The sequence below is a fragment of the Primulina tabacum genome, chromosome 2, assembly GCF_025594145.1.
Source record: "Primulina tabacum isolate GXHZ01 chromosome 2, ASM2559414v2, whole genome shotgun sequence".
Taxonomy (NCBI): domain Eukaryota; kingdom Viridiplantae; phylum Streptophyta; class Magnoliopsida; order Lamiales; family Gesneriaceae; genus Primulina; species Primulina tabacum.
In genome coordinates this window covers 50,835,836-50,858,872 of record NC_134551.1, presented here as the reverse complement: position 1 = coordinate 50,858,872, position 23,037 = coordinate 50,835,836, and the positions used below count along the sequence as shown (strand labels likewise).

The 23,037-nt window shown below is 37.2% G+C and overlaps 3 protein-coding genes across 3 annotated transcripts; all 3 read right to left on the bottom strand.

Annotated features, from left to right (window-relative positions):
• Positions 1-73: 73 nt before the first annotated feature.
• On the bottom strand, positions 74-1,055 carry LOC142538029 (uncharacterized). The gene is made up of 2 exons (XM_075643474.1): positions 878-1,055; positions 74-734 (listed from the first exon to the last, which is right to left on the bottom strand). The coding sequence occupies exons 1-2, from the start codon at positions 917-919 to the stop codon at positions 333-335; spliced, it is 444 nt and encodes a 147-aa protein (XP_075499589.1). The 5' UTR covers positions 920-1,055; the 3' UTR covers positions 74-332.
• LOC142537842 (uncharacterized) lies at positions 948-2,552 on the bottom strand. The gene is made up of 4 exons (XM_075643328.1): positions 2,243-2,552; positions 1,353-1,429; positions 1,181-1,250; positions 948-985 (listed from the first exon to the last, which is right to left on the bottom strand). The coding sequence occupies exons 1-4, from the start codon at positions 2,550-2,552 to the stop codon at positions 948-950; spliced, it is 495 nt and encodes a 164-aa protein (XP_075499443.1).
• A 2,148-nt stretch (positions 2,553-4,700) lies between these two features.
• LOC142536675 (flowering time control protein FPA) lies at positions 4,701-22,702 on the bottom strand. The gene is made up of 4 exons (XM_075641949.1): positions 22,455-22,702; positions 21,238-21,549; positions 6,251-7,476; positions 4,701-6,047 (listed from the first exon to the last, which is right to left on the bottom strand). The coding sequence occupies exons 1-4, from the start codon at positions 22,455-22,457 to the stop codon at positions 4,910-4,912; spliced, it is 2,679 nt and encodes an 892-aa protein (XP_075498064.1). The 5' UTR covers positions 22,458-22,702; the 3' UTR covers positions 4,701-4,909.
• Positions 22,703-23,037: the final 335 nt, after the last annotated feature.

Sequence of the window (23,037 nt, the reverse complement as noted above, 5' to 3'; positions counted from 1 at the left end):
TAAACTTGACCATGAATGAATTTTCAACTGCTTACTATGTCGACAGTGTAGAAGCAAAGGGGTGAATCGGGGATTGCTGAAGTGCCATTTGTTAATAATTTTTGCACGGAAATATTTTCAATAGCCCCGGCCCCTATTGCTCCCGTTCGGTTTTGAGTTGCATTGTTTATACCAGGAACAAAGGCACCAATGTTTCAAAGAAAAAGTGAAAAATAGAAATTAAGTTATCTAAACGGACCATTCATGTAACTAAGATCAAATTGTACAATAGAAGCAGGATAATGGAAACTAGTTCAATGTCATTGAAAGTTACTTGTTTCAAGAAAATACACTCAGAAATCAGCAGCAAAGATACTTCCATACGGGCTCAGCCCTTTATCATCCAAGTTTGAAAAGCTCGCTACCTCGTCAAAAAAGGTTCCAAATCCCACACTAGATCGACCTGATTCAGGGAAACTAGCTATATCAAACTCGGTCGAACAGCCAACAGAATTCAGGAAATCATCCACTGATGAATCGTCCACAGGTCGAGGAGCAACTGATTTCTGTTTCCCTCGAACGAGAAAATCGAAAAAATCCAGAGAATGGTGTGATTGGATATCAATCCCACCAGATTGGGTCGATGGAAGAAGTTCCGATGCAGCCGATTCTGAAGAAACAACAAGGCCTTCTTTTGGACTAGCAGCACTTGCATTTTCTTTTGCCACTTCCAAGTCCTTAAATGTAGCCTGAGGCTTCTCAATATCCAATATTAAATTTTAGACATGAAGTTATTAGATAATATTAAATGGTTCTCCAAAATGCAATCTTAAATCAGTTTTAATGAATTTTATCGGTCCTTTTCCCAAGAAGAGTTCAAATTTGTCTGGAAGTTTACCTCAACATGTTGATGCAGGCTTCCATTTGTGTTAGCTTTCATTGAGTTGATTCCATAATCACGGTGCGATCTAAATCAGGGATATCACAACATTGTATGAAACAGAAACTGCGTAACGCATACGATAAAATCAACATAAACAACTTATACCGATCAATGTCAAATGTGCTAGAGTGAAAACTGGTGTCCCGTCTGTATCCTGAGTCTAAAACAAATTTGCACAAGTACAACAGAAACTATTTTACACCGATCACCGAGACATAGCATAATAGCATTAGTGCATATAAAACTGATAGAACTTACAATAGCTGGATGGTAAAGGTATAAATGGCTTTCTCCACAATCTTACTTCAGTTTTTCCATTTCTGTACTTCTGCATCAATCAGTGAAATCATGGTTTATCTAATCGCATCGTTGAGTTTATCTTCGGAATCTTTTTGATAATTGGTAATATATGAAGAGCTTATGTTTGAACCTGTAAATGACTCTTTATATGGTAAAGAGTGAGTCCTTGAACTTCCATCATGTTTAAGATTGCCCTAGGTGTTGCCTCTGCTCCATATAAAATAATTAATGTGAAGTAATTTTTTATTTCATACATAAACTTGAAATAGTCATACACAGTAAAGGTCTAGGAAAGTGCCCCCTCTGAATTTTAGTATTAGGAATGGATTTTAAAGGCAGAATGGATAACTTTTGAAAAATTAGGCACATAATTTTTTTGTTTAATTTATTTGAATGTACTCACATACCTTCTCAAAATTAGAACATGGGATGTATCTTTTTTTTTTCTGTTTTTGTTTCCCTTGTTGAAACAGTACTGAAGATGAAAACGAATGGCATCTTCTTCTGGAAATCCTAGTTATTCTTAGCATGATATTGGAAAATTCAAAGAAATTCTTCGATTTCTTCCAGAAACTCAAAGGAATTGACGGAGGCCAGCACAAGCGATGGAAACGAAATTTAGTTGTTATTCGACTAATGAGAAGGATGAATAAATGATATGGTTTTCTGGATGTCACTAGATCGATGGCCAGATATGGCCGTACACGTTAATATGTCCCATGCGACTAGTCCATAATGATTTTGTAAAAAGATATCGCGACAAATTTGTCGCGCGACAAGCCTAAAATAATTTTAAAAAAGACTATCGCGCGACAAATTTGTCCCATATCCGTTATAAAACAACATAACGAAATAATACAAAAAATTTAAAAAAAGCTATCACGAATCTTGTAAAAACCAAACAATAAAGATTTTAAAAATAGCTATGGCTAAAATTTTGTCCATCATATACATTACAAAACGGGATGAAACGGTATCTCATAGAAACCAAACAAAAAAGGGAAGAGATCAAGTTATTACCATTAGCTCCACCAAGAAGATTCACAGCATCAACAAACTGTTTATGAAGCTCCGGCGTCCAACGAAGCCGATGGGTCGAAAAACAAGTGCGAGAACAACCATTGAAACACTTGTTCTGCTTTTCCTCACAAGAGTCCACCATTCCAGCATGCTCAACCGGCTGCAGAGGCTGAACCTGGTCAAAGCCACCAATAATCACCGGAAGTCCTCGGTTAACATGCTGATCTACCCCCTCAAACACACTCTCCACACCTCCTCCTACGCCACCCGACCACCCCGAACCTCCCAAAGCAGTTCTTCCCATCCCCATTTTAAGAAAATCAAGGTTTTGCAGTCGATCTGCAAATAAATGGCAGTTGAGTGGAGATTAATTAGTACAGATAAGCAAAGGGTGTATCCCGTCCCTTCTGTAGGAGTTTACCACGTTACGCGAGGTGATTAAGAACACGTAGGAGAGGATTTGATGTAATGCATGGGCGCGCGTTTGGTGTGTAGCGACTAAGCGATGCATGCATGCATGCAATACGTGGACTAAACTTTTTGGGGGGCTTTTTTGCTTTTGAGGTTGTTTCGCGGGATTGTCTGCATTCGTTTGGTAAGCACTCGCATTCAAAAATAATTTAAAAAATGGAGAATAAGATTTTGTCCCTTGACTTTCATGTTGTATTAATACACAAACTTGTATTTTTTCAATTTGATTATTTTTCCCCTAATGTGGACATATAGTCGAGAATTGCTGATATGGATTCGAAAAATGTTCATCTTATTCAGTTGATATGGTTCGACGTCATATGCATTTCATTAAAAAAATTGAAAAAACGTGCAAGTTGATATATTAAAACGGTGAATTAACTGATAACATGACGAAAACATATTATTCTCCATTTAACATATTCAAATTATATATATGATTTTTATAAAATATAAAATGTTATCATTGTTGAAGATATAAAGTCATATACCGGAATCAATTTTTTTGAAAGCGTGAGTTTTGTAGATAGAAAATAATTAAAAGAACATAGAGTTTTTAAAATTGTTTATTTCTATTCAAAAAACAATTTATAAATCATTTTCATTTCAAAATTTAGTGTTTTGAGAAATGTCCTTTTTTTAATAAAAAATTGGAGATATTTTTCGTTATGAACAAATATATCTATCTCCAAATATTTAAGTCAGAGAAATATATTAATGTATATTTTTTTTTGTATTTTATATTTGCATATAAAATACATAGATGTTTATTTGCAATATAAATTATAAAGATTTTCAAGTTGAAAGTGTCGGAGTAAATACGCAAAATAACATGAGGTGTGGCGGATTTACATTAGAGCCCACGAGGGCGTTCTACTATCCGGTGTTGAATTGCAGAGCAAAATGGATAATGATTTTCTCTCGAATGTATTGATGATATTTATTGAAAGAGAAATTGCTTAAAATATTTGTATAGACGTTATTATTGAAGAGTTTGAAAATTTTAAGGAACATTGAATTCCTTTTAGTAAGAAATTTTCTTTTTAAAATGTACTTTTTATGTTTAGTTGAATATAATCGATGTAATTTTTGTCTTTCCTCTTTTAATATTTTTGTTCTTATTTTATAAGCGGCCCCACATAATCGAATTCTAGATCCACCCCTAGTTATGAGTACTTGTATAAAGATGTGTCGTTTGGCATGTTATGTACATATGTATTAAAAATATTTTGTTTTAAATTTTTTTTTGAATCTGAGATATTATATTAAAATTTAAAACTTTCATAATGTTTTTATAATAATTTTTATGTTATGAATGATATGGTTATTTATTTTAAAATTTCAAAATACACATAAAGATACAAAGATGACATGATAGATAGATAAGATACAAATCAACTAAAACGAGCATAATGACATTTTCATTAAACAAAAAGTAGAATTTTTTGTAATTTGAAAAAAAATATGATATTTTTAGTTGACACCAAAGCTAGTTTCTTCAAGTGTCAAAGTTAATAATACAGTATAAATGTTAAGTAATTTAAAATAGTGAAAGGAGAATTTGTGACTATTTGTCCGAAAAACGATATTAATCTTATAGATGTTTACGTATTTCCCAAGATATAAAATTTTCTATGTACATAAAAGAAAAACAAAACAAAACAAAACAAAGTGGAGAAAGAATTTATATTTTTAACTGTTAGACGGAAATGTTGCACAACACCTTGATTGATTTGAGATTGAATGCGATGTTCTGATGACTCCATTAATTTTAAATGGAGTCAGAAAACCCTTTATGCTGGACAAAAGTTGCGAGTAATGAAATAAGACTATACCATAGAAAAGTACTAAATCCTCCCACCAGAAAACCTCGAGAGGAAAGCTGGATATCTAGTATCTTCCAAACAGGGAGAACTGACCAATCCGGGGATTTTGTTAGCCATTCGAGATAAACTGGAGATTAAACTTGATAAACTGGAGATTAAACTTCCAAATAGAAAGTATTGTGAATTCACTTTCGAGTAATAAAATGAACACAAGGATGCATATTACTTCTTCCATCCATGTTCTACCCCATTTCAAACTATAATCAGGTCACATAAGTAAACAAGCAAGAAAGCCGAACAAACTAGTAGATCACAAGACCTGTAAACTCAAAAAAGCTATATCATAATCACCTTTACACAGTTCAAGTCTTCAGGTTCCCTTCCCTTGCTGAATTTGCTGAAGAAGAGCCGCAGCCAGCTGTAACGTAGCCTGCAAACGCTTCTGCGGGTCAGCTTCTTCATCATCTTGGCCAGCATTTTGTAACTGAGCCTCGTTTTGAGGCGCAGCTAAGAAGTTTGCTGGCGGCGGCTGCTGCTGCACTTGACTAAATTGTGATTGTAAATACTCAGCAGACATCAGTTCGATTGGTAATCCATGATTTTGTGACTCTGTCTGAGGGTAACCAGATTGATTGATGTTTCCTGATGGTTTATACTCAGCAGCTGTTGATGAACCACCGAGTTGCCCTTGTTGACCAAGAAGTGACGACGTCAGCTGAGCTAGTTGTTCTGCTGGGAGGCCTGAAACTGGAACCGGAAACTTGCCATTTCCACTTGAAGGTATACCTGAAATATCATTTGTGTACTCTTTTTGAGTTGCTTCAGGCATAGCTCTAGGCATTGGAGAGTATGTGCCACCGACGAAACCACTGGAGGAATCAAATGCATGTGAAGGGATGTTGCTAATACTCAGATTTGAGTTCTGCAAATCATGGGGTGCCCAGTTTGGTCCAGGCGCAGGTTTCCCTGCATAATCTTGCCCTTGTGTATTTGCTGATTGTATGCTGCTCATTGAATGAGCGGCACCTGGAAATGTTCCAGGCATGTTTCCTGAAAATGTATTTCCGGAACTGGGAGCTAATCTAATTCCGGGTTTCTCATAATTCGTAAAAGGCAGATTTGGAGATGAAATTGATTTTTGGTAAATTTCATCGCTCTGGAAAGATGTAAAATTACTTTCTTTGTACTCCTGTCGTGGAAGATACCCATACTCGGAATTGTTGGGATCCAACCTTAAGACAACACCAGAGATGCTCAGCTTCCCAGGTACTTTTAATACTTTTTCAGAAAATTCAGACGGGGGTACCAGAAATAAGGTGGTCCTTTCATCCAATTTTGCAACAGCTGCTCTGTGTTTCTCTGCAAGATAATTCATGAATTCGTTGTAATATGGAATGTCGGGATCGTGCGCAGGAACAAAAAAGACAACCCAAGCGTTGGCTGCCTGATAGTAATGTTTTCCAAGCATATCTAAGCTCGTCCTTGCTGTGCAATCCAAGTATTCAGGTCTGCAGCATTGAAAATCAATATGTGAGAAAATCGAGTCAGTATAAAAGGATGTAGATTACTTATTTCCTGTCAACGTTCTAATCCATGACAATCCTTCTATGAATGTTGGTTTCACACATTCAGATTACGGGAAAAGAAAAATATTAAGAGTATATGACAACAAATCTATTAACAAAATAATATTGGACACAATACTACTCACAGGCCCATATCCATGGGCTTCCCAACAGGGAAGCATCGAGCACGGCAGACAGAAGTTCCTCCCTTGACTATCATTCCCTCCCACTTCCACACTTCCTTTGCAGATGATTTGCGTATATCAGGAGTTGATCTCCTTGGATCAGGAGTAGGCAGTGGAACTGAACCACCTTGAATGTTATTGAGTGATGCATTCCAGCGATCACTCCTTTCTCGTAATGGTTGCCCTGCGTTTGTCAAGTGATCAGGGATCGTTCTATATCCAGGCTGTCTGGAATCAAAATCAAGAACCCGAGACTGAGAAATGTCGTGAGGAATGACACGTTTTACTCTGTCCAATTCGGAGAAAGGATACTCTGGCAACTCATTCTCGGGTGAAAATGAGTCGGTTTTTACTTTCTTTGTTCCACGCAAGATTGAGTCATCCTCTGGAAAATCCCATTGATCATCATAGAAGGGGCCTTGTCGAGAAAATTTCTGAGGAGAGATTTCTCGGAAATTAGCTCGTATATCCTTCGGTGGACTGTTAGGATGGTCGTAGATGTTTCTTGGTAATCCTAGCTCAGACAATTGCACTGGGAACCTCCTTTGCTCCTGAGCATCATTTCTACCATGCCAAATATTGGAATTCCTAGACAAACCTACAGCATCATGGTTACCAGGATCCAGATTTCGAATAAAGAGCGGAGAACTTATTCTAGGATCTCCAGACATACCACCAAAGTTCCTATCTGCTCTGCGGTGTTCTGGAGATCCAGGGCGTCCATATGACCCAGCACGTGGGGATGGTGGGGCATTAATTGAAATCCTTTCTCTGTTAGGTGGTCCTGATTCATTCTTGGCAAAACAAATATGTACACGAGGATTACCAAATAACTTCCCCTGAAGATTTTCTTTAGCCCTGCGTGCAGCCACCACAGTTCTATAACGAACGAAGGCATAAGTACGACCAGGAAATGCGGTTATTTTCTCAATTTCGCCAAACGGTGAAAAGGCCTTCCTCAAGATGAATTCATCAACTTTCAGCTGCGCAGGAAACCCAATCCATAAGACCTCACTGAGCTCGGCATCTTTATCATTTATCCTGGATTTGTTTGGATACGGTGGTTCAGGACTAGAGTTACGTGCTCTGTAGTCCCTCGAAGTAAATGGAGACCCCCTTGCTACAGGGTGTGGTTCCTCTCGCCGCTGAGAGTAGTCTGCAACGCGTTGTGCAGTTGACGATTTTTCCTGAGGAATAAAGTTGCATTGAGATAGTATCGACAGTAAAATTTCAAAGTAAAACTAAAGGCAATGTTCTGTTACTAGGGAACAAAATTATCTCACATCCATAAAGACTCATGCGCATGCGCAACACAATGTTTTCACTTTGGTACACAATTCTCATCTTCTAGCCAAAATTGAAATGATCATCCACAACCAACAATCTCAGGGTAAAGGGAGCCAATACCTTAATGGTGATATTGCATACTTTAAAACAGTATAAATCAGTTTAAATATTGCTTTTAAAAAAACAGTTTAAATCAATAGTGCACTTAAACAAGATTGCAAATCTCATTTCATTTTCTCATTTCTAGGATCATATTAGCTTAGTTCTACCATGTAAGATAAGTTAGGTGTTCGGATTGAGAAATCTGACTAAGTGCCCCAAACTGTGAATGAAATTCAAACTAGATAGATTTCTCTTAATTTGAAGAAGCAGAATGATGAAGTTAAATCTAAAATCTTCTGAAACACAATCCCAGTAAATTGTGGTTGCTTGAAGGCATGACCTTCTATACTTCCAATTCAATACCAATATTTAAGCCTCCAACAAAATGGGACCCAATTACGCAAGAAAGGCAACACAGATTCATGACTGAAATGAATCACTGGCATTAAAGATATACAAGCTTAAAAAATGGTCCAATCCTAGCAGAAACGTGGATCTCAGTAAGTGTTAGGTTTTTACCATACTTCAACTCCCTGCAAAATAAAGTCACATCTGTATCAACTAAATAATCAATTTAATGTAAAACTGTCTCTTGATAATCCACACCGTAGGTTTGTGTGTAGCCCTTTGCAACAAGCCTCACCTTGTGACTTTCTAATAAGCCATCGGACCTGTATTCACCGTAACCAACCATTTTCAACCCACAATTTTATTTCCTTGAGAAAGATCAACAATTTCTCATGTTTGATTTTTCTCCAATGCATGCATTTCAAGATTCATAACAAGTATTCAATTCTCATCAGATAAGACTTAGATACAACACTAATAATGTGGACAGTGTTTAGTGCATTCCCTAGTCCCTTCTCGAAAAACAACAAGCAAGACATGATCACAAGCATTGAAGTTTTCTAAACATATCTCATTCTCAGAATTAGGTTCAAATTCTTGAAATTGCTCCCAAGTAGTTTCAGACTTCTTTCTCCTTGAGTACATATGGTCAAACTGCACGCTGTTAAAGAGTCATTGCAGTAGGTGTGTTGGTGCAAGGCTTAGTTCAATAGGTTGTGGAACAGGATGTGACAAGAAATTTGCAGAGAAACAAAAGAATTTTTCAAGAGGATTCGGAGACGACAGAGGAAGTCTGGGAGAAGATAAAGTTCAGGGTCGCGAGTTGAACAATAAATATGATAGACTTTCAACATTTGTCTATTTCTGATTTAATTAGGGATTGGAAATATGTATGGGCATGATGTTACTAGGATAGTACTTGTTAAGTTGTGTTGATAGTCATCGTGCGGATTACTCATCCGCTTGTTTTGTAAAAATTTAAGTATTAATAATATCTAGTTTCTTCTAAAAAAAAAGGTAGATCAAGCAGCCAAGAATCCCTATCCTTATCTTCAAGAGTTGGCGGTGTCTCCCCCTAAAGATAAGGTTGGCTGAATTATGGTGTTTGTTCATCGAAGGTAATATCCATGGAAATGAAGAATTTCTTGGTCGATGGATAATAGCATTTGTAACCTTTTTTGTTGAGAAATATTGAATAAAAACACGCTTGAGAGCTCTACGGGGAGACACTGCCCACTCTTAAAGATAAGGATATGAATTGTTGGCTTTTCGATCTACTTCAATCTTCAGAAATTCCTTGTCCCATCCTATTCCAGAACCTACTCAACTAAGCTCGGCACCACACAATTGGTTCCATAACCTACTAAACTTACCCTTGTCAATGTGCAATTTGACCATATGTACTCAAGGAAGAAGCACAAAGTTACCCAATATCAAGTTCAAGAATCTGAACCAAATTCTGAGAATGAGGTATGCCCAGAAAACTATACTGTTTGCGATCATGTCTCGCCTATTGCTCTTCAAAAAGGGAAAAGGGAATGCACTAAACATCCCTTTTACCCTATAAATAATTTTGTAACATTTGAAAATTTTGAACTGCCACACAAATCTTTCTTTGGTAAATTTTAAACACTATCCACATATCTAATATTGTATATGAGGTTTTATCCAATGAGACTTGGAGACTTGCTATGAATCTTGAAATGCAGTCATTGGAGAAGAATCAACCGGAAATAAAATTATGGGTTGCAAATTGGTGTTTACGATGCCTCGTTAGAAAGGTACAAGGCGAGGTTTGTTGCAAAAAGCTACACGCAAACCTATGGTGTGGATTATCAAGAGACATTTGCTCCGGTTGCCAAAATGAATATTGTCCAAATTCTTTTGTCATTGGCTGTTCATTCTAACTGGAAATTTAGAGCGGTTTGACGTCAAGAACGCATTCCTACATGGCAACTCAAAGAAGAAATTTATATGGATATTCCTCCAGGATTCAAGGAGAATACAGAAGGCACCAAGGTTTGCAAATTAAAGAAAGAATTATATGGCCTCAAACAGTCACCATAAGCTTGGTTTGGAAGATTCACCGCCATAAGCTTGGCCTCAAACAGTCAAGGAGATCATACATTGTTCTTTAAACATTCCAATTCAGGGGGAGTCACAATTCTTTTGGTATACGTGGATGATATAATTGTGACAGGAAATGATGAAGAAAACATATTCTAAGAGGTTGTTTAGCTAAGGAGTTTGCAATAAAAGAACTTGGGAGATTGAAGTATTTCCTTGGAATTGAAGTAGCTCATTCTAATAAAGCAATCTTTATTTCTCAACAAAAGGATGGGACTGGTTTATTAACAGAAACTGGAATGCTAGGTTGCAAACCAGCTCTCGCGTCGATTGATTCGAATCATAAACTGGGGGATGCTACTGGCGGAGCCATGGTTGACAAGGACCATGGCAAAGAGATGTATCAACTATCAAAGGCGTAAGGAAGCTTACATACCTTGCTCATACAAGGCCAGATGTTGCTTATGATGTGGGGGTCATAAGTCAATTTATGCATTCCCTAGAGAGTTACACTTGCAGGTAGCTTATAGAGTACTACACTACCTAAAAGCAAACCCAGGCAGAGGCATCTTGTTTAAGGAAACACTGGATTAAGCATTGAGAGTTACATCGATGCTGATTATGCAGGATCTTGTGTTGATGGAAGGTCAACTTCGGGCTATTACATGTTCTTATTAGGCAATCTTGTGACGTGGAGGAGCAGAAGCAAAATGTAGCACAGATTAGTGTGGAAGCTGAGTTAGTGCAATGGCATTGGGAATACCGATTATGTGAATTTCTGTGGATCAAGATAATCATTGACGATTTGAAAATTAAATGGGAAGGGTCAATGAGATTGTTTTGAGACAATAAATCAGCCATAAATATTGTCTACAATCCAGTTCAACGTGATAGACCAAAACATGTTGAAGTAGAGACATTTCGTAAAAGAAAAGCTAGATAGTGGATTGATTTGTACTCCGTTTGTCCAATGGTCAACTGATGTGCTTACAAAATAACTACATATGTACATTTTTTCAAAGAGTCACGTCCAAGCTGAGAATGGAATATCTATTTTTACCCGCTTGAGGGGGAGTGTTACAATAAAAGAATGTGTTTTGCATTATCTTAGATGATTGTTTAGATAATAACTTATGTATCTTTAATTAGGGGTGTCAATCGGATGGGTTGGGTCGGGTTTCGGGTCAACCCGCGAAAATATTTTTATTTTTTTTTCAACCCGAAAACCCCCAACCCGAACCCGAAGCAACCCGAAAACCCCCAACCCGAACACGAACCCGTATAACCCGACTCAACCCGTCTAACCCGAATTTTATTTATTTTTTAAAAAAAATTAATGAAAAAAATTCAAAAAAATAAAAAAAAATATTTTAATTTAAACACATAATAACAAAATTTCCGATTTAAATTTGAAAGTTTAATCATAGAAAATTAAAAGTATATTTATTAAATCAAATAAAAAATTGTTAAAAAAATAAAAATATGCAAAATAAATATTAAATGATAAATATACAATAAATTTTGTTCAAACATACAATATATAAAAATATAGGTAATATTTTCAAAAAAAAGTTCGCGGGTCAACCCGCGACCCAACCCGAAACCCGCCTAACATGGCACTAACCCGAATCCACCCAACCCGAACCCGAAAAACCCCAACCCGAACCTGATTTTTTTCGTGTTGGGTCGTGTCGAGTTGACGGATCGTGTCACATTTTGACACCCCTATCTTTAATTGATGTGTTCGTATCTTAGATTGATAGAGTATATCCTTGATTACCATAAGTCAGGGATTATTATTAGGATTCAATCCAAAGTTTGGTGAATAAGAGTAGTTATGTAAGTTGTATAAATGACAAATGTACGATTGTAAATATACAATGGAAAATACATTCACGAAAGTTACTACTAGTTCAGCAAGATATTCCTGATACATGTATTAAATTCCAACTTCCAAATACAACTTTTTTTTTGATAGAAAACTAATTTTATTATAATAGTTTGAGTTTACACCATACGCGCGGATGAGTAATCCGCAACAACGTTACAAGAAGACTAACTTAAAGCACAATTGTATGACATCATCACACAAATCTCACGACCATACAAATTTCCAATCCCTAACTAAATCCGAAATACATAAATGATTGTACTCTTGCAAGTTTGTCGTCCAAGATGCGACTCTTAATTTTATTTTCTCCCAGACTTGATCGACGGACTCTGAAACATCTTCAAATATTCTGTTATTCCTTTCTAACCATAGGGACCAAAATATGTAGTGTATTATCAAATACCAGAAATTGCTGAATTTTTTCGCTATGGGACACCCGGAGTCGGAATAAAAAAGATCTTTAGCTTGCCTCGGCAAAGTCCGTTGAAATCCCAGCTCTTTTAGAGCCCTCATCCAAATACCTCTAGAAAATGAGCAATGCAGAAGTAGATGATCTTGATTCTCCTCATTCTTTCGACATAAGCAACACCATTGCGGGCTTAAAACGCAATCCTTCCACCTTCTTTGCACCGAATAGCACGTAGGCAGCTTCCCCAAGGCCACGATCCATGAGAAAATCTTAATCTTTTGTGGGACTTGTACATTCCAGATATTATGAAAAAAAACTGAACAATGGGAAATTTGAAATAGGGAAGAAAGAGTTAACAGAGAACAACCCTGAAGGATCCCCCAACAGAACTATAAAATCCTCAATACTCATCTACAATCTGACACTCTCTAAGACTCCTAACAGGATAGTGAACTCACCTAACTCACCCTCAGTAAAATCTCTTCTAAACCTCATATCCCAAATGATAGAATAACTGCCCCCTATTGACGACATCTACGAAATAACGGATAGGTTTGTTGGTTGAAATGCAAATACGAAACAAAGACGGAAATCTGATTTTAAACGAGACCCCTCCCTCCCAAACATCCTCCCAAAAACGAATGATATTTCCCTGTTTTGGCACCCCCCCCCCCCCCCCCCCCAATAAGTTGATGGAAAGCCTGGTAATACCGAGAGATAAACTTCCAAGGACTTCTGAATGTCGCTTTCTCCGCCAACCCCAACTCCCACCCGTTTTCCTGTAGCCATAGATGTTCTTAATTACTTTTTTCCACAACGACCCCCTTTCCACTGAACATCTCCACCACCATTTACCAAGAAGAGCCTTATTCCTGAGACATATATTCCCCAATCTCAAACCTCCTTTTTCCTTTGGTTTACACACTTGCTTCCATCCGACCACATGGCAATGGTTCTCCTCGTCATCACCATCCCACAAAAAATTCCTCATTAGTTTTTCCATTCTTGTAGCCACCCTAATTGGCACTTTGAAAAGGGACATGAAATAAAATGGTATCGCACAAAGCACAGCCTTAATCAAAGTAAGGCGACCCCTCCTCGAAAGGAACGACTTCTTCCAACTTGCTAATTTCTTGGACATTTTCGAAAGCACAGGTTCCCAGAATTCCATTTTTGTGGGATTACCTCCCAACGGCACCCCAAGATACTTAATAGGCCACCTCTCTTTTTTGCACCCAAAAGTTATTGCCATATCGTCGACTTCCTCTTCCGAACAAATCAATCCCAACACAACACTTTTACCCAGATTAATTTTCAACCCTGAATTGGTGCCAAACAGTTTGAGTATGTCCACTATTGCCAACACATCCTTTTGTGATTTTGCAAAGAACAGAGTATCATCTGCAAAGTGTAAATGCAAAATTTCGATTTTATCTTTCCCTACTTCGAGCCCCCTTAATTCATTAAGGGCCCTTGCCTTGTCCACCATCCTCCCCAACCCATCGACGACTAAATTGAATAGGAACGGTGATAATGGATCCCCTTGTCTTAATCCTCTCTCCCCTTTTATTTTCCCGCACGGTCTTCCATTAATAAAGATTGAGAAAGATACATTAGAAATACGTCCCCTGATCCACCTTCTCCATCTCTCACCGAATCCTTTATTGTGTAACACAAAGTCTAGAAATCGCCAGTCGACGCTGTCATATGCCTTTTCCAAGTCAATTTTGAGCACCCATCCTTTCTTTTTCTTTCGTCAATATTCTTCCACAATCTCATTCGCGAGGAGGCAGCAATCCAATATCTGTCTTCTTTTAATAAAAGCACACTGGACACAAGACTTTTTCAGTCTACTTGTCAAGACCTTAGCCAATATCTTATACAAACTCGTAATCAAACTAATTGTCTGAAGTCGTTGATCTTTCGCGCATCGTTTTTCTTTGGGATAAGACAGATGTAAGTTTCATTTGTAATTCCATTAACAATCCCATCTTCATAAAATTCAGCAAACACCTTTAACAGACCACTCTCACTGTATCCAAGTTACTTTGAAAGAAAGCCAATGTGAACCCATCCGCCCCTGGAGCTTTGGTACCATCGCTATCGAACCGTCTTTTTAATCTCTTCCTCCTCGAATGGTTTTTCCAATTCCTCTGCATCGACACTCTGTAGAGGCCTCCAATCCAGCCCATTGAGACCCCTCACTACCTCATCAAAACTCCTCCCTTCACCGTCCGATTTCCTAAAAAAATTCCCATAGAACTTTAAAATCCCCTGTTCTATTTGTTTTTCCTCAGTAACCACACCTTCATCCTCCATTTCCACTTTGTCTTTCAATGCTCTGTTCCTTCTGTTATTCAGTAAAGAGTGAAAAAATTTTGAGTTATGATCCCCTTCTTTGAGCCATTTAACTTTTGCTTTCTGGCTTTGAATTTGCAAGTTTCTAGATGACACATTTTCCAACTCACACCTTACTTCCCTTCTTTCTTCGTTTAACGCTTCCTACAAATAGTCCACCGGCCTCAATCCCATCCAACTGCTTAATCTTGTTGCTCAACTCTTTGAATCTGACACTCACGTCTCCAAACACTTCTTTGTTCCATTTGGAAACCTTTTTTTTATCTCTTTCAATTTTTGCATGAATTTGTAACCTTCCCACCCCTGAATTCCCCCATTGATCCACCATGTCGCACGGTGCTCGAGTTTGAACAATTCAGGACAGGTGGTATCAGAGCCCGATTGGCCAGTGTTCGAGTACAAGAGGACATCTAAAGTTCATCATGTCGGAAATAACAGAGCAATCAAAGGGACATAGAGACAAGTCCAACGACGTGGTCAGTGTTTTCAAAGCTCGGTTTGCAAGGTTGGAAGTTGCATTTTCCGATATGGAGGAAAGGCATGCCGCACAAGAGGAACACATCGAGCAAATCGAGGCCGACGGAAGCCACGAGGATTTGCGTGGGCAGATGCAAAGAGCCTTGAATATTGCTGCTGATGCGCTACACAAGAGTGATGCATTGGAGGCCACGATCGAAGCGTTACGGGCATAGTCGAGGGAATTCGAGGAAAAACTTGCGGCACTCAAGGATGATACAAGACGATTAGGAACTGTTGACCACACTCTAACAAGGATAGACGTGCACAAGCCTCAAGCCTATGCAGGGAAGAGAGTTGCCAAGGACACAGACAACTTCTTGTGGGGGATGGAGCAACACTTTAGTGTATAGCTGTCTTGGACGCTACCACGAAGGTACAAATTGCTTACTTAAATGACATTGCTATGACTTGGTGGAGGAGAAAGTGCGATGAAGTGAGGTGAGGAAGCGCCGCCATCGTCGCTTGTGAGGCATTTGTAAGGGAATTGAAGCAATAGTTTTATCCGGAGTACGTTGAGGAGGAACCAAGGGGAAAGCTACATCCCATCACTCAACGGGGTGAAGCGAGAGAGTACTGCCAGAAGTTTCAGGGGTTGTTGCTCGAGGTTCCGGACATGAGCGAAAGCGATGCGTTGTTTACATACATGGATGATCTCAAGATATGGGCCAAGGTGGAGTTGTTACGACTGGGTGTGCACTACTTCCCAATCCATTGCAGCAACGCAGTCGCTCATCGAGTTCAAGTCACTCAAATCTTCCAAGTCCACGGACAAAGGTGTGGAAGAGATGATGATGGGATAATGGTGAAGGTGCAGAGACATCTTCTATGGGCTCATACAAGAAGGTTCACAAGGAAAATGCACCAAAGGGGTATGGTGACAAGTGGAAGCACGGGTACAAAGTTCGTGCCTACAGTGGTACAACCAAGGTACTCTCCAATAGAGGGGAGAACCAAATATCAAAGGATGAGGCAGAACAAGCGGCGGTCAAGAGAGTACACAGCTAAGGATCAAGTCATTGTTAAGATGGAACGTCGCGTTCGTGATATGCATAAATACTCGATGGGAAAATATGAAGGACTGATTCGGGTGATTGAGAGGGTCAATCAAGGCTTGTCCTGCATTGAGCTCCCTAAATACTTAGAGATAGATCCGGTCTTCAGTTTCGTTCAAGTATGCTAAAGCCAAAATGTTTGCAAGAGGTTAAGTTCATTTCAGAACGATCTATGGTTGTCTAGCCCCACTTAATCCGACGCATTCAAGAATTCAACAGAAGGGTAGGGACTAACCTAGAATGTTCAAGAAGTATCTCGAGCATCCTAGAATCATGTAGAAGGGTACGGAATATTCTAGACATGACTTAGAGTGTTAAAGCAACTTGGAACAACAGAGTAGCACTCTAGAATCTTCTCATTTGTACATAATCGTAGAATACTCTAGAAAGTAAGATAGTGGTATAAATAGGCTTGTAACTCTCACTTGTACACAACCCCCAAGTTTCTCAGTTATGTTAACAATACAGTTTCTCTACAAACACCTCTTGAATTCTCTTGTGCTCTTGTTTGGTTAAGGATTACTTAAACAAGTTTCAGAGAAGATTGCCTAAGTGCCGCACGGTGCTCGAGTTTGAAGAATTCAGCACGTGACATTAAGCTCTAGGGCATATGTGTTAATCGAAGCGTACATGGTATCGTTGCACACCTGTATTAATCAATTATAGAATTGAATATGCTCAGTGTTCCTGTGTATTGAGCAGTACAAGTCCAGAAAACCACGCGCAACAGCAACTTCGTTTGCAGCTAAAACATGAATTTCTCATTCTATGTTTTTCCTCGTTGGTTCATATTTCAATTTGCTAAATTGATGAGAGGGAGATATATTTTTTCTGTAGCTGGTAGCAGAGAACAGTAATCTAACTAGTATCTTATGGTGCTGAGAAACAATTTTTATGAACTTCACCAGAACCACAAGATGTCCATTTTCAGTAAGGTAAAATAATGAAGATACATCTGATAGTAACTTAAAGCATTTAGAAGCACTTCAAAGGTGTAAATAGAAGACAAGTTTCAAATATTATATCCTAAAACGAAACACTCTTGTGAAGTAAATTAGTTTGTCTAGTCTAAGCTATCTTTTAGAAATAATAGCCATTATGTCAAACACCAATAATCCTTTTCTATTCATGTCTTTTGAGAGTAGGTCTTTTCATGGCAAACACCAATAATCCTTTTCTATTCATGTCTTTTGAAAGCAGGCCTTTTTATTTTACGTTCTGCGATTCATTGTCCCGTGATAGGTTGCAAGATAGTAAAATAAAGTGTTGATCGTCTAGTAGAATCTACCTGATGCAAACAAAATAAACATTTTTTCTATTGTGCAAGATGGCCCTCTTGGAACTTTTGCGTTTTTATTAATGTAATGCGAGATAATTGTTTCGAGTAAATCTTCTCTGAGAAAACGCCATTGTAAGTATTTGTTTCATATATTATGTAAGATGTGATATTTAGTTTTGAGACAGAAGTGACCAGCTATAAGTATCAAGGATCGAGTAATGAAATTTGATGCAGATAGATTTCGAGTAATAAGCTGGACTGGATGCTTATTGCATGTTTAAGACAAAACAATGTCATTAAGGCGAGTTTGCTGAATACATGGAAAATTCATCATGTCTCCTGTTTGATGAATGGTGAGAATTTGATCCTACAATTGGAAAGAGTTGTTCTTTATGAGCGAAGACTGGTGTTTTTACATTGTAACTTAAGCTTCAGCTTATGATTGTTGGATGCATCTATCTGTTGTCTAAAATCTCCAGATGTACATAAATTTATCTGTTTAAGAGACGGCCTTCAATAAATATAGAGTTGTGTGAACTGACAAGTAAAATAAAACTTGGGGTCTATCAGCTAGATATGCTGAAGATGGTTAGCAGGTTATTGAAAGTTTTTGCTCTGATGTGACTGAGAAATAACAGTAATGATTTTTTATTTTTCGCTTCAATGGGCATTTCATGTAATAGATGCACATTTGATGTTTTAACTAAACGCTTGCATAAAAAGAACGGTGACATGGTACAATGTTAGCTGGAAACTGCGTAGTGGATCTAATAGTGGATAGTGGATGATTCTTTTGCTGGAATTGTGATGTCATCTGGTAACCGTACAAATATAGTAGAAGTGTTGGTAGAAACGTTACCACTTTCGAGAGGAAGATAGGAAACCTAGATAATTAATCTACAGGTTCTTCTATTTCTAAAGGAAAATGTATGCTTTCCAACTTCTTGGTTTGCTTGCGTGAGTTGACAATTGGATTTATGATGATACGTAATGCATACTAGTCATGTTGCTTGATGACTATAATGGTGAAGACACATATCTCAAATGCAAGATAATAGCGTTGCACTTTGTGCATAAGTGAATAGAGCCCTCAAAAAGACTTCATCTAATTCACTGTTAATCGGTTGGCAACCTATATTAGAACTGGCAACAATTACACAAGTTGATTGAGCCAAACAACATAATGTCCCACGTTTTCGATCTATAGTTTACAAATTTTGATATGATAGATGTCTTATTATTCAGTTGTACATTAATTTATATAATAAATTTTGTTTCTTAAAAAAACAAGACATTTCCCTATACTTGACAAACAACTTTTAAGAACCCTACTTTTTTGTTAGAAGGTGGTGAAAGAAAGATCTTGTAGTGAACATATTGTTTGATAAATGCCAAGATAACACTTAGCGTAAAGCATCCAACTTATTGCTTCAAAACATATTGGCCTCAAATTGCTTCTGATCCTTGATAACTCTAGTAGGTAAATCACTTGGCTCTCACAACTAAAAGCATCACACTTTCACATTCACAAATATATATGGCATTTTTCCAGAATATACAGAACCAATAATCATATATATGACCTCAAACACAACCCAACTTCAAGAATGCCAATGACATTGTTATTCATTCTTCTTTTATTAACACTTATTCGCTTATACCATACTTCAAATATTTGCATTCAAAACCTATAGTCTATAACAAATTGAGATCATTCTGGTGAATCATCTTTGTCATGGTTCTTGTTTTTTCTTTCCCCTTGGGGAAATATTTGGCAAGGAAAAATATGTTTCCTTGGGGCCCCCCCTGTTCTATACCAAGGTTACTTTGGTGAATACGCCAAATTCTACCTCATTACATAAGATTATTAAATGTAAAAAAAAATTATCAGGAGAATGAAAAAAGAAAAAAAAAGTGTTGTGGAAATTATCTGACAGCATGGATCTCAATGTTATCTGATGGTATGGCTCTTAGTTATTACTCCAGAAGTATAGTTTGGTTTACTTGATTGGTTCGCTACAGAAAATTAATTCGTTTATATAATAATGGCTCGATGCATGCCTTTGCTATTTTCATCATATTGATGTTTGGTATTGTCATGACATATAAGCTTTATTATTTTCAGTTAAAAAAGATTAACAACTTTTGATTTTGCTGAAATTAAATTGAACTACGACCCAACAACACATAATGCTAGAGAAAAAATCGTTCTCCACATCTGAATAACGCAAAAATATATCATCCTCTCATTTGCTTATCAATTGATCAAACTCCAACGAATGGTAACCATGGAATGGGAAATTCATGTTTCTCAAGCAATGAAGCTATTAAGTTGCATTTGGAAATTGGAACTTAATACATGTATCATGAATAGCTTGTTGGACTTGATGGACTAGTAGTAACTTTATTCATTGATACTAGTCTCCACCACCCCTATGATACAATGAGTTAGGTTACCCCGAGTCTAGGGATGAATATAGAATTTTCCCAAGCTACTAAATGCCTTAAGCGTGGTCAGCCATACTTCCAAGTTGTTGATCGGAGCGGAATTGGATGTGCCGGGTTAGGTTGGTTGTCCAATGGGCTATCTAATCAGATCAACTACATCTGAGGCATGTTATGATACATAAGCCAAGAAGTAGGAAATGAATTCATTTTCAAGAGTCACAAAATGGTTTGGAGTTGAACCAGTGCTAGGGTGGGAAAGATTTGGGCTGATAAAACATGCTGAGAGTCACATACCGTATGACAATGGAGTAAGCCGGAAAACTCTCCCATGCTAGAACAACAAACAAAAACTCAATGACACAAGCCTGAATAAGTCTTGATATCTCATCATAGAATGTCCACAACATCATAATTGTTAAACAACTCAATATCTTGTAGGATATTACTTGCCAAATTATAGATAGGTCATCAAAAATAGAGTTGCCAATTTATTTCGATCTCCTAACAATCGCCAACTGCATATATTTTTGTTCAAGTCACAGGAAACTGCAAGTAACTAATATTTTGTTATAGTAGCCTATCTAAATCATGTTTGGACTTCAATCTTAGCATATTTTCCATGCAAATGAGTTCTACGAGATGTTCACCCTGTTCATGATGCCTGAATCCGTAGCGAACTATTTCAATAGTCAATGGCGCATGATTTTATCTTTCTATGGATGCTTGTATAGACAAATATCTTCATTTTATGAAACATAATATATTTGATTTAAAATATTATGCAATTGCTTCGTTTTGATGAGTAGATAAATGCCACCAGTACAAAAAATACATGTTATAAAATAAACTAAAAAACCTCATAAAATTCCCTATTCAATAGACGTCCCCGTGCAAGAGTAGCAGCCACCATGAGAAGTAGCAGCATTATTGGATCAAAGAGTGAGTCAAAAGATATTATGCTCAACTGTTCATACTGGTTTTAGCATCATTCCAAAGGATGATGTTTGATAAATGAATGAAGCGAAGGATTTGAAGGCACAATGAGCCGATGGTATGGCTCCGACAGTCTATAGCCATTAACTAAATTTTATAGTCATAGATTAGAACCAATAAAAAATTGTACACATGTACATAAAGGACATCAACAAAGCACCAAAAGAAAGCTAGACAAAGATCGACAAAACTAACCGCCTTAGCAAACTCAATCCTAAGCGGATTGCCCTCAACAACATAATCTTGAAGCACTTTAATAGCAGAAAAAGCATCCTCGTCGTTTCTATAGTTTATAAAAGCGTAGCTCCGGCCAGGTTGAAACGCAACACTCTCTAGTTTTCCAAACTGCAAAAAGTGATGGACTAAGGCACTCTCATTTAAGTTATGTGAAATATTTCCAACCCAGAGGTGCCTTGATGGGGGATTGTTTCCACGGCCATGACTGATTTTCTCTTCTGTTCTGGTAAGGTAATCTCTTTGAGGCCTGCCTCTTCCTTCTCTGCTGCCCTGCAAAGGAATGTTCAAATGCTTAGGCACAAATTACATAAAATGTGTTATCAATCTAATGCATACCTCAAAAAGTAAGGTTATAGATTCTTGTCGCAAAAAATGAACGTGTCACAACACCAAAGAGTCCCACGTTCTTTTCTTCTCACAAAATTCCTTGGGTTTTACTACAATTAAAACATGCATCCCACAAAACCACAAAAAACGAAGAAAGAAGAAACTTAATTATACTTTTCGAATAGGCTTGTTCAGAATGTCTTCAAAGTGATTATGCAATTTATGCTGCCATTGAAAAAGCAGTTTGAAGGTGCATGCTAACATTTACATACGCACCAATCAAGCCAGTAATTTACCTATGATGTGTATATGGTAAGTTGAAAGCCGACAGTGCAGAAAATTGGGTAAATTGCATTCAGAACCTATTAAAATGTAAAAAGAACAGAAAACCCCTCGCACAAAACCAAAAGTCTTTTGATACCCCAAATATTTAAATCCCAAGCATAAATCCCGAGTGAAATATAAGCATTCATTTGATTTTTCCTGGGGACAGCCAATGCAATCCGCCATAATTTTTTCATAAGCTATATCATGAACATACCGAAAAAAACAGAAACAAGAAGTACATTCATAGATCTTAACAACAACCATGGGCACATGTAGGTAACCAATAAGAAATCCAGTAACCTGCACACGTAATTGGGGGAAAAAAAGGCTTCAGGAAGACGTGAGATAATTTTTAAAAAAAAAAAACCCCCATTCAATCGAAGACTCATGGAAAGGAAAAAAAAAAATGAAACACCCAAAACTGCGGAGTGAATGTTTTACTATGAAAAGATTATCGGTACAGTAAAATTCGTATTTTTAATTACTACAGAGAGAGAGATGAATTAAAAAAAGAAACGGACCATTTAGATTTCGATTAAGGCACTGAAAGATTCTCAAAGAGCTAGCAAAACAAGGCTTCTTCTCCACTTAATCTTACAATTGATAAACATATTTCCGTAGATAATCGATCGTGAAACCGATTCCATCCATACACGCCGAGTGAAAAGCCAATTAGGGTTTGATCATGAGATTGAGCGATTAGGGTTGAATTGAGGGCAAACGAAGCAGCACAAATCACCGGCGAACGGCTGGAGAAAGAGAAGTGGAAATTTCCATGGATAACCGTAATAAAAATAATGTTTTTATGAATTATTCTCCAATTTATAGTAATATTGGTAGGCAATAAATAAATAACTTAGTAAAGTTCTATCAAAGATAATTAAATTTTATAATTATTTAAAACATGAATTTATTTTTAAAACTTAAACATACGTAAATTTATTTTTTAAAATTTTTTAAATGTTTTAATATAAATTATTTGCACATCAAGTGCTTTTAATATATATATATAATTCTATCCATTTAAATTTTTTTAAATGTTTTAATATAAATTATTTGCACATCAAGTGCTTATATATATATATATATATATATATATATAAT